Source organism: Haliotis rubra, unplaced genomic scaffold (genome assembly GCF_003918875.1).
Source record: "Haliotis rubra isolate DU_JTF1 unplaced genomic scaffold, ASM391887v1 Scf431, whole genome shotgun sequence".
Classification (NCBI taxonomy): domain Eukaryota; kingdom Metazoa; phylum Mollusca; class Gastropoda; order Lepetellida; family Haliotidae; genus Haliotis; species Haliotis rubra.
In genome coordinates, this window is record NW_025767115.1 from 810308 (window position 1) to 822695 (window position 12388).

Here is a 12388-nt window from a genome sequence, read left to right on the forward strand (position 1 = left end):
CGGGCACACGTTATGTGTATATCACACCCCTAGTCAGGGCACATTCCAAGTGAATCTGTTACCCTCAGTCGGGCACATGTTATGTGTATATCACACCCCTAGTCAGGGCACATTCCAAGTGAAATTGTTACCCTCAGTGCGGCACATGTTATGTGTATATCACACCCCTAGTCAGGGCACATTCCAAGTGAAATTGTTACCCTCAGTTGGGCACAAGTTATGTGCATATTGTACACCTAGTCAGGGCACATTCCAAGTGAAATTGTTACCCTTAGTGGGGCACATGTTATGTGTATATCACAACCCTAGTCAGGGCACATTCCAAGTGAAATTGTTACTTGTGATCCAACCCTAGTCAGGGCACAGGTCAAGTGAAATTGTTACTCTCAGTGGGGCACATGTTATGTGTATATCACACCCTGAGTCAGGGCACAGGTCAAGTGAAATTGTTACCCTCAGTGGGGCACATGTTATGTGTATATCACACCCTTAGTCAGGGCACATTCCAAGTGAAACTGTTACTCTCAGTGGGGCACATGTTATGTGTATATCACACCCTGAGTCAGGGCACAGGCACATGTTATGTGTATATCACACCCTGAGTCAGGGCACAGGTCAAGTGAAATTGTTACCCTCAGTGGGGCACATGTTATGTGTATATCACAACCCTAGTCAGGGCACACATTCCAAGTGTACTTGTGACCCTCAGTGGGGCACATGTTATGTGTATATCACACCCTGAGTCAGGGCACAGGTCAAGTGAAATTGTGACCCTCAATTGGGCACATGTTATGTGTACATTACACCCGTAGTGAGGGCACAGGTCATGTAAAGATATTACCCTCAGTCATGGCACAAGTCATGTGTACATTACACCCGTAGTGAGGGCAAGGTCATGTGAAGATGTTACAGGTCATGTGAAGATGTTACAGGTCATGTGAAGATGTTACAGGTCATGTATTTCTATAATTGTTCTAAACTATTACTGGTTTGGTTACACATGGTACGTATTACACATATTATTATTGTCAATAACACGTGACCATCTGACATTCTGTGTGTTCAGATGGGCCGGAGTGGGGCTTCGGGTTTTATCGGAAAAATAGAATTGTCCCAGAATTTTCTTGCACTCATTGACACACTGTTAATAAATAATGATCTACCTGAAAATTACAGTGTTGCCAGATAGGTTGTTCAAGAATCTTTAGACTCATGGCATTTTAATTTTCGAAAAAAAACCCTCTCGTTTTGAGGTTCAGTGGCATGTGTCAGTTACATACCATCAATACCACATGCCCTTAACATGCCTGAAAACGTGCATACCATCATTAACATATGATACCTACATAAAATCGTTAACACGTGATGCTTACATAACGACACTTGACACACACAAACAAATCGCTCTAGCATCCCCTAAAAACAAGTGAAATCGTTTCATCAGCAATTTACACAATGCATGCCTTCACAGCACAATCCAGATGTATACCATGCCGTCCCTTGAGCAATCACACGCTATGATCAGTACATGTTATAACAACACAAGCACATGTCATAGCTAACAAATACCAACAATATGCTTTACTGTTGAAATGTGACACAGTTATTAGTATACTTCCTTTCCAAATGTCCAGTATGTTTGTTCATGAAACATTAACACCGTAATGTGCAACTGAAGGGACCGAAATTGTTTGTTTTTTGTCTGTGCCGTCATAACAAAAAGTCCTGTTGACAATCGCTGATCCAGCTACACTGATTGTTCGCTGATTAAGGCTCGTGCTGCTGTCATCTTCTCATAATAACCCATGGAGACAGCCAGATGATTGTCAGTGAAACTAATCATCGTCAATTGCTCATAACGCACTTGGTGTACAGATCACGAGCAGTTTCATAATGTTACACATAGCGAAATGGACATAGCTACTCTCTGTCTATCAGTCCTGCTTTGTAAGTATTGACCTTGTTTATTTAACTGATTATTAAAGGTAAATGGGAATTAATTTTCTGGTATCTATATAAATATGAACTTTAATATGGATTCCTTTCAATTGTCTTATCTGATGGAGAGCAGTTATGTTCATTTCGCTATATATTACATTATCAGACTCCCCATGCTCTATACATTTAGTGGGTTATGAGCTATTGACGATGATAGATATCACTAGTCAACAGTGCCGTGGCTCAGGATGCGGAAATGGGTACATCCTGCTGACATATCACTCAGGCATGCCTCCTTCAAGAGTACAACGCTGGCTCATCAGAGCGAACCACAGTTATGTCTGGTGTACCTGGTTTCACAACGATCCTATTTTCGGGAATTTGGAGTTTCTTTGTTAACATTGTTAACCTTATTTCGATTTCTTGGATCCTGAATGTCAATGACTCACAGGCTTTATGATGCTCTATCATGAGCTCGAATATAAATTTCACTCTGATTATGATCCATGGTACATGAATGTCAGTGGTTGGTGTGTTTCTAGGATTATTGGACGGTTGGTCTAGTGGTTAGTTCGTTCTTTAACTCCGCCCTCAGCAATATTCCAGCTATATGGCGCCGGTTTGTAAATAATCAATAGCATGAACATCGATCTTCGCAATTGACAGGTGTGAGACAGGTATTTGCTGGTACATGCGCTTGCTACGCAACATTTATCTCTTTCTACGAGATGCTAAGACGTTTTGGAAGCCATTACAAAAAAGAATGGACATGTGTTTTGGTTATTGCCAAAATCAAACTTTTACTGAAGGAATAATGATTGGTTGGTTTGCTGATTAACGCTGCACTCAGCAATATTCCAGCTATATGGCAGCGGCCTGTAAATAACCGAATTAGGACCAGACAATCCTGTGAACAACATCATGAGCATCAATATACACAAGTGAGATATGATGACATGAGTCAACCAAGTCAGCGAGTCTGACCACCCGATCCCGTTAGTCACCTCTTACGACAAGCATGGGTTACTGAAGATCAATTCTTACCCGGATCTTCACGGGTCGTGAGTTTCATCGATGATTGATCAATGTCAATAAGTGCTTGCTTGTTTCTTCTAACGTCAAATGGAAATGGAACTGTTCAAAACGACCTTAAGTTATTTAATTATTAAGCATTTGAAAGAAAGTATTATGATAAGAGTAATTAGATTGACCATAAGACGCATACCTGCTCTCACAAATGTAATTAAACGTATCATTTCCTGCTTTCCCATATACCTCATGTCAGTGTTATTGTTTCACAAGAGATAGCTAGACGATATATCGCAAAGAACCGCGAAGAACGAGGCATGGTTCATTTAACGATAACACAACGTTTTAACATCAGTAATTTCTGGAAATTAGTACCTACGATCGATGCTATGACGTAGTAAATGGGAGATGCTATTTTCGAGAAGGTTGTAAATTGATCTTATTAAATGTTTCTGGGCAACACAGTTACACGCAATCACCATTAAAATGTGGACATGAGACATGGCAGTCTGTAGTGGGGGGAAATGACTGTCAATGACAGTCAGTTGTTTTGATGCTTGAGGAAATGTTCAGGAAACACCAATCTGTTACCAAAATGGACTTGATCGACATTGCCCAAGATCTGATTGTATTCAGAGAGTTACTTTTATTTAAGTACGGGAACATCTATTTTCAGAAAATAGTATCCATGTAGCAAATACAGTACCCGTGGCCGTTGTTTGTCTGACAATGAATAAGTGCTCCGCTCGTGGTTGTGTCATATATCTACATTGTCTCATTCTTTTTTTCCAGTGGCAATATCGCATGGCTGTCCAAAAGAACACGAAGACAACTTAAGTAAACAGTATTATATTATACATCTGGCCCGTTTATTTAAAGATGGTCGAGCATGCGTCTCTATAAAACGACTAAAACAATTTGTCAGTCTCGGAATGCAAACCATGTTAATTACCCCAGAAAGATATAATTGTTCCTAATGAGCTATGTAATGTTAATATATGCATGTTAAAGTAGTGTTGTCCTGAGATTCATTACGCATGTGCAGTTGATCTTTAGTAAAACTAGAACGCTATGTATCCACGCATATTCACGTCTAGAAGAGTAAAGGGTCTTGAGGTCACACGTTTTTCCACTTACGACAACTGTTACGAACTGGAGGTGGCATTTTAGAAGTTGGGAAGTACAATATAAACAAACTTTATAGATAACAACTTCTTTATGTTGTGAGTGTGACGTGTCAATACAGATTCTTGTATCGCTGTCAAGCAGATGAACTGCATGAATGACGTCTACTCACAAACATAAACACTACCGTCCTCAACATCCCACAACCAGTCCATCACTGCTGTCAGTCATCCCTGACGTTTGAAACCATTACATGTTATTCCAGCTCACATACTGACATAGACACAATATAGCTTATATTGAGAATATTTGCTTTCCTTTTTGTAATAATATGCTTTACGGAGCATGTTTACTTCTTCCTACAGAGGTGAGGTGAGGTGAAAGTGGGTTTTACGTCGTGCTTGAGAATATTTCGCTCATATGACAACGAGCATGCGTGTGTATGTGTATGTGCGGCTGCTTGTACTAGCTCAGACTGAAGCTGGTTTTATAGTGCTAGCCCACTGAAATACCATGCCGCAGTGAAGCATGAATACCCCACTCAGACTCATTATACTGACACCGAGCCCACCAGTCCTTGTTGTAACTAATTAATGCCGAGCACCAGGCAGGGACCAACAAGTACCATATTTTAACGTCTTTTGGTATGGTGCGGTCGGGGATCGAACCCACGACCTTCCGCTCTCCGGGCGGACGCTCTTACCACTACACCACGGAGGCGGTCTCCTACAGAGAAATTAACAGCTGTTAATGCGTTTAAGTGTTAATTGTGATTGCCCGTGAAGGTCCGGGTTAGAATCCATCTTCAGCAGTCCATGCTTGCTGCATGAGACGACTAATGGAGACACATCCCATCATATTTGAACTGAATAGATCGATGCTCATAATATCAATCACTTGATTGTTTTCTGGTTCAGATCGCCGTCATATAGCAAGAATATTGCTGAGAGCGGCATTCAACAACACCGCCTGGTCGATCTCCTTACATCAGTGTACCGTGAATATCTGGGTTAGAATTGATCTTTAGTAACTCGTGCTTGTCATAAGAGGCGACTAACGGGGCCGGGTGGTCAGACCTGCTCACTTAGTTGATACATGTCATCGTATCCCAACTGCGTAGATCGATGCTCATTCTGTTGATCACTAGAATGTCTGGTCCAGGCTCGATTATTTACAGACCGTCGCCATATAGCTGGAATATTGCTGAGTACTGCGTAAAACCTCACTCACTCACTCACTCACTCACTCACTCACTCACTCACTCACTCACTCACTCACTCACTCACTCACTCACACTCACTCACTCACTCACTCACTCACTCACTCACTCACTCACTCACTCACTCACATCAGTGGAACACAGTCCGGATTACCGACGTTTCACGGTATGACATTTTGTTGCAGTTTTTGACATCTGCCAAACCAACACGGAGGTAGCGAACGTTTCAGCATCCGGGTACCTCCGGCTCCGGGTCACGTCATCCCTACTGGACTGCAACTGTACCCTGTCCACGCCGCGTCCTGACCACCTCCACGTGGGGCTGTACACAGATGGATACTTCCCCCATAGCTTCAACCTGTTCGCAGGGCCGGTCAACAAGATAGCGGTCAACGCCGGGATAGTGGGCAAGGGCGTGGGGAACGGGGAGATCAGCACCACCCAACCCTGGCAGTTGAATCTAAACAGGAACTGGCATATCAAACAAGGCAGTCAGACTAGCCGGAATGAGAGTCTTTGTCTGGGATATAGCGTCAGTAGTAAGTAGAAGATGCACAGTGATAAAACATACAACTTTAGGGACTGACACGTCTTTATGGATGGTCAACTTAATCATTGTGCAATAGCGACGTTTCGGTGTTGATACTTATACCGTTTTCAAGCTAAAAGTAGAAGTTGTTATACGTGAAAACGGTATAGGTATCTGTACCTAAACGTCGCTTTTTGCACAATGAAGAAGTTGACCATCCATAAAACTTGTCATTCATATCACTTACAACGTCTAGAATGCCTCTCAAACATTTGAACTTACTGGAGAACACTTTCTTGTTTATTGCACAGAGCAAAATTTCGTTGTAGATTCTTACTAACCGTTTTCAACGTAAAAGTAGAAGTTGATATATCCGTAAAGTTGTATGCTTTGTTATTGACTCACTACTTCAAGAATGCCGATCAAACAGTTAAGAAGACACGTGTTTGAAATAAACGTTACAGTCACCTCTGCCTGTATGATTCTGCATGATGGTGCTTATTTCACACGCATGTGCTTATGAATCACTATCACATTGTGATGACAGTGATGTTCGTGAAGCTGCAAGCATATCCTGCCTCAAGGAATGTTGCGTTCAGCTGATAAACATTTGGAATGAACATCGCATTTAGCAATACATTTTTTGAAACGGAGGCCACATTAATCAAGTAAATGTTTAAAACGAACGTCACATTAGGCAGGTAAACGTTTAGAACGGATGCCACATTAAGCAGGTTAACATTTAGAACGGATGCCACATTAAGCAGTTTAACATTTAAAACGGAGGCCACATTAAGCAGGTACACGTTTAAAACAGAGGCCACATTAAGCAGGTTAACGTTTAAAACAGAGGCCACATTAAGCAGGTAAACGTTTAAAACAGAGGCCACATTAAGCAGGTAAACGTTTAAAACGAAGGCCACATTAAGCAGGTACACGTTTAAAACTGGGGCCACATTAAGCAGTAAACGTTTAAAACGAACGTTGCATAAAGCAAATAAACGTTAAAACGAATGTTGCATTGAGCAGATAATGTGGCACTCATCAGCAATGCTATTATTTTTTTTTAAAAAGAAGTAGATTCAAGTTTTAAAAAATGTATTCCGTATCTGAACTTTACAATTTGTCACAATATTGCACTAAATACACGTTTAAAACGAAAGTGGTACTCGGTAGACACACCGTTCAAAACTTGCGTTGCATTGTGAAAGCAATTAATCAAATACGGACGGAATATTCTGAATAATTCCTGCAATCTGGCTGTCAGTTTTTTGGAACCAAAACATTTGGGGCAGCAGACACATTTTCATTTCAGACGAACATCATAATCTAAAGATAACAGCTAGAAAATTACATCTATATGTAGGTGCTGTATGCCATGGAACATCATAATTATCGGGTAGTGAGATATTCACGACATATTTTCTGCAATTAGGCGCAGTGATTATTTATTGGTAATGGCACCTTGGCATATACTAGATAAGTTGATCATGAAGTATTCATTACCTCGCATACATTTTGACTTAGGATTATCACTGTCATCAATCTGTGACATAAAGGACACCAATTCAAGTATTCTGTCAGGATTATATTTGGAAAGGACGAAGATAAAGGCATAATATTCATAAAGGGATGTGGAAGGGAAGAAGTAATAATACTTGACTGGAGCAGATTGGCCCGTTTAGCATGATCAGTATTCATTTCATAATTTCATTTCTCAAATAACACCTTTATTTACAGATGTGGACGTGTTAATCAAGTGCAACGCTTCATTTTACAAATATGGAAGAACTGCTTCGCCTGTCTTGAAGAGAGGTAAATTATCAGGGCTTTTTTATGTATGATCAAGTTTCATATTCGATCCGATTGTCACCCTGGGCCCTGCGCCACTACTCACATGTTCTTAAGCATCATACGGGCCCTTTGCTAATACCCGAACCTCATAATGTTTTGAAAATGTGATTCGAACCCCGATTCTGTCACGTATCGGGGACTCAACTCGTAGACACTGCGGACACCATTGACCAATAATTTAAATTGGTTGTGTTTCAGCTATGGGCAAACTGATGTGCAACAACTCTTTACTATGTTGTGTTGTGTGAGCCTTCGAAGTATTCCTCCAATCGCCTAGGGTGGTATAACAGTTTCTGCATTTTCTGTTGTCAGTGACGTTGGCGTTGGCCATTATGGTGCCTGTTCTGCTGGTCCTCCTGCTGACTGTCATCGTCATCTCTTATGGAATCTACAGGTTAGTGTGGGTTACATGAAGACATACATATTGGTCCCGCATTTTATCTGTCATGTTCATCTTTGTGCGTCGTAGCATGACCCTCTTATTTAGGCACGGCACACTTCGTATCCTAGTGCATGGCGACATGTGTGCATCGTTGGATGCATGTGCACACTGTTGACACGTATCCTACTGCATGGATACATGTGTGCATCGTTGGATGCATGTGCACATTGTTGACACGTATCCTACTGCATGGATACATGTGTACATCGTTGGATGCATGTGCACACTGTTGACACGTATCCTACTGCATGGATGCATGTGTACATCGTTGGATGCATGTGCACACTGTTGACACGTATCCTACTGCATGGATGCATGTGTACATCGTTGGATGCATGTGCACACTGTTGACACGTATCCTACTGCATGGATGCATGTGTACATCGTTGGATGCATGTGCACACTGTTGACACGTATCCTACTGCATGGATGCATGTGTACATCGTTGGATGCATGTGCATCCACTGTTGACACGTATCCTACTGCATGGATGCATGGATACATCGTTGGATGCATGTGCACACTGTTGACACGTATCCTACTGCATGGATGCATGTGTACATCGTTGGATGCATGTGCACACTGTTGACACGTATCCTACTGCATGGATGCATGTGTACATCGTTGGATGCATGTGCACACTGTTGACACGTATCCTACTGCATGGATGCATGTGTACATCGTTGGATGCATGTGCACACTGTTGACACGTATCCTACTGCATGGATGCATGTGTACATCGTTGGATGCATGTGCACACTGTTGACACGTATCCTACTGCATGGATGCATGTGTACATCGTTGGATGCATGTGCACACTGTTGACACGTATCCTACTGCATGGATGCATGTGTACATCGTTGGATGCATGTGCACACTGTTGACACGTATCCTACTGCATGGATGCATGTGTACATCGTTGGATGCATGTGCACACTGTTGACACGTTTTCTATTGCATGGATACATGTGTACATCGTTGGATGCATGTGCACACTGTTGACACGTATCCTACTGCATGGATGCATGTGTACATCGTTGGATGCATGTGCACACTGTTGACACGTATCCTACTGCATGGATACATGTGTACATCGTTGGATGCATGTGCACACTGTTGACACGTATCCTACTGCATGGATGCATGTGTACATCGTTGGATGCATGTGCACACTGTTGACACGTATTTTCTATTGCATGGATGCATGTGTACATCGTTGGATGCATGTGCACACTGTTGACACGTATCCTACTGCATGGATGCATGTGTACATCGTTGGATGCATGTGCACACTGTTGACACGTATCATGGATACTGCATGGATGATGCACACTGTTGACATGTATCCATCGTTGGATGCATGTGCACACTGTTAACACGTATCCTACTGCATGGATACATGTGTATCCCGTTGGATGTATGTGCACATTGTTGACACATATCCTACTGTATCGATGCATGTGACCATTCTTAACACTTCCCCTATTGTGTGGATACATGTGTTCACGGATAACATATATCAATGTTCAAATGGATGCATGTGGACTATACAATTTTTCGTAAATGCACGTGTTTCTTGCTTAAACGTTAAATAATAATGCTTGGATGCACATATACACCGCCCCCATTTCCTATCATGTCACCGGAATGTATCAAGATCGCATAACCTATTCCTTGGATACAAAGTTCATTGATACAAGTGTATCTTAGTAATACGCTGCCATGTTACATAAATATTCCTTCACAAAAGATAATTTAAACAGATGCACGTGGGCCGTGACCATACAGCGTGTTATTTTTCATACATGCATTTTACATATACACCGCGCCCTATCATATCACCGGAATGTACCTAGATCGCATAACCTATTCCTTGGATAAGATTTAAAAGTTCAATGAGTTAAGTGTATCATAGTAATACGTTGCCATATTACATAAATGTATTAGATACTGGACAAAATTAATTTCGATGGACTCACCTAAGCAAATATATTTAATGTTGTGTGGATTAAATGAAGCTTGTCGTATATCTTGGTCAACGTATATAAGGAATATTCTCTTCAGATATGGATTTGGCTACGCCTGGATAATTGGAAATCCGCAAATATTCATTTCTCAATTTAAAAATCGTATCATGGACTGTGGTCAACAAGAATGGAATGAAAATATATCCCAGAAATCAAAACTTAAAACCTATGCCACTTTCAAATCTGTATTAGACACCGAACTATACTTACATACAACTGATAGATACCAAGGTATATAGAGAAACACTGACAAGGTTTCGCTGCAGCTGTCATAAATATTAAAATGATAATCGAAACTGAAAGCCATTAAAACACAGAAGAAGACAAAAGATCATGCCCACAGTGTCAAATAGCAGGATTTAATTTTATTGAAAACGAATATTATTTTCTTCTTATCTGTAATTCTTATTCAGCTTTAAGACTTAATTTTATCGATAAATATTTTATACTAGTCCATGAAAGGAAATGTTTGTACATCTAATGTCTTCTAAATGTAAACAAACTCTTTCCCAACTGTCGAAATATCTTTTTCATGCTTTAAAACTACGAGAGTTACTCAAAAATTACTGATTATATTTCTTTGTGTTATACACTATTCATTTGTATTTTTGTGTAATATGTATGTTCTATGGGTCTGTGGCCTGAAACTTGAAATAAATTCTTCTTCTTCATTACATAAATATTCCTTCACAAAAGCACATGATAATTTAAACAGATGCACGTGGGCCGTGACCATACAGCGCGATATTTTTTATGCATGCATTTTGACAAATGACATTTTGTCTGATTATTCCCAAACTGTACTAGTAAATAAATATTTCCACTGTATTACAGATGTGTATAATTATCATGTAAATACCTTTACATTCTCTTACAGCAGGAGCAAATCCCGTGCGGAATATGAACTCACGACAATACCCATCGAAACACAAAAATGTTCACCTAAAAGTACCCCATCTTTGAAAAGAACCATTAGAATTAACCCGGATGTGTGTGCTGGTCACGTGACAGACTCTGACTCGAGGGAGGGCGAATGGGAGTTCCCTAAACCCCCACCAGAGGCGTACATAGTAGAAGAGCGGTGTTCCGGGAGTGCGTTATAATGGGAATGCTCTCTCATAGACAAAGACTACCAGAGACAATAGGCATGCAGTGCCGTATTGATTTGTATGTATCATATTGTTTTCAAGGTCTGGAATTTCTTGAGTAATCTCTGATTGGTTTCATTTGAACACAAAGTATCTTCACAGTTGCCTCTTTCCTACTGTACATATTTGTACAGATGACGATAAGAGCAAATTGAACTTTCGTATGAAACAGAATTACTCGTAAGATCCTACAGTGTCATGATATAGTCTATGGTCTGTATTTCAAGATTTTTCAGTTACATGTCCTCGATGTGTTGTAATAAAAGGGAAAGAACAAATGCGATACTTGTTTCTTGAAATATAGAAAAAACCTCAGTGTATTCAGCCCTATAGTAAATGAACTACATTCTCGAAATATGGCAAGTATCTACAGCAAAACTCTCAAACAAATGCCTTACGTGCTCCTCTTTGAAGCCAAGGTAACGACACACTTCTGCTGTTGGAATGAATATATGACCGTTTGGGCGTCAAGTTAAAGACGTCTATTTTCCGTGACTGAAAGCATTAATTTGCAATCTTACCAAATAGGGATCGATGTTAATATGGACCATGCCTGACGGTCCATTTACGTCTTTGTCTAGACATCTTCCTGCTTCAATATCACATTCACATATTCATAAAATAAGTACGTCGAGCATTTCACCAATAATTTCTAGGTAAACTGCATGTGCCATTTGCTAACATTTCTGAACCTTTGAAGACAGTAACTATACCTATGCAGCTACATAAGATCAATGTATATGATCAATGAATAGAGTTGTTCTTTAAGATTGCGTTATAGGACAGGGGTGTATATACAATGTTTTAAAAAAGAAATGTTTTTGACAATGCTAGCTTTATATAATTTCTTGATCACGCATACCTAACAGTAGGTAAGAATCGTGTCTGGACCACTCAATCTCGTGATGCACATCATGAGCTTTTATATATGCAGCTGGTATACGACGACATGCATCGTCTGTATGGTTGTTTGTTTATTGTTTAACGCCGGCGCCGGTCGGAAAATAATCGAATCTGGACCAGACAGTCCAATGATCAACAGCATGAGCATGCGATCTACGCAAATGGGACATTATT

General features: G+C 40.6%; 1 protein-coding gene across 1 annotated transcript; it reads left to right on the top strand.

The window, feature by feature from the left end:
- The first annotated feature begins 1775 nt into the window (after nt 1-1775).
- On the top strand, nt 1776-11591 carry LOC124289079. The gene is made up of 6 exons (XM_046725678.1): nt 1776-1947; nt 3760-3804; nt 5497-5850; nt 7581-7655; nt 8007-8088; nt 11041-11591. The coding sequence occupies exons 1-6, from the start codon at nt 1911-1913 to the stop codon at nt 11264-11266; spliced, it is 819 nt and encodes a 272-aa protein (XP_046581634.1). The 5' UTR covers nt 1776-1910; the 3' UTR covers nt 11267-11591.
- The last annotated feature ends 797 nt before the right edge of the window (nt 11592-12388 follow it).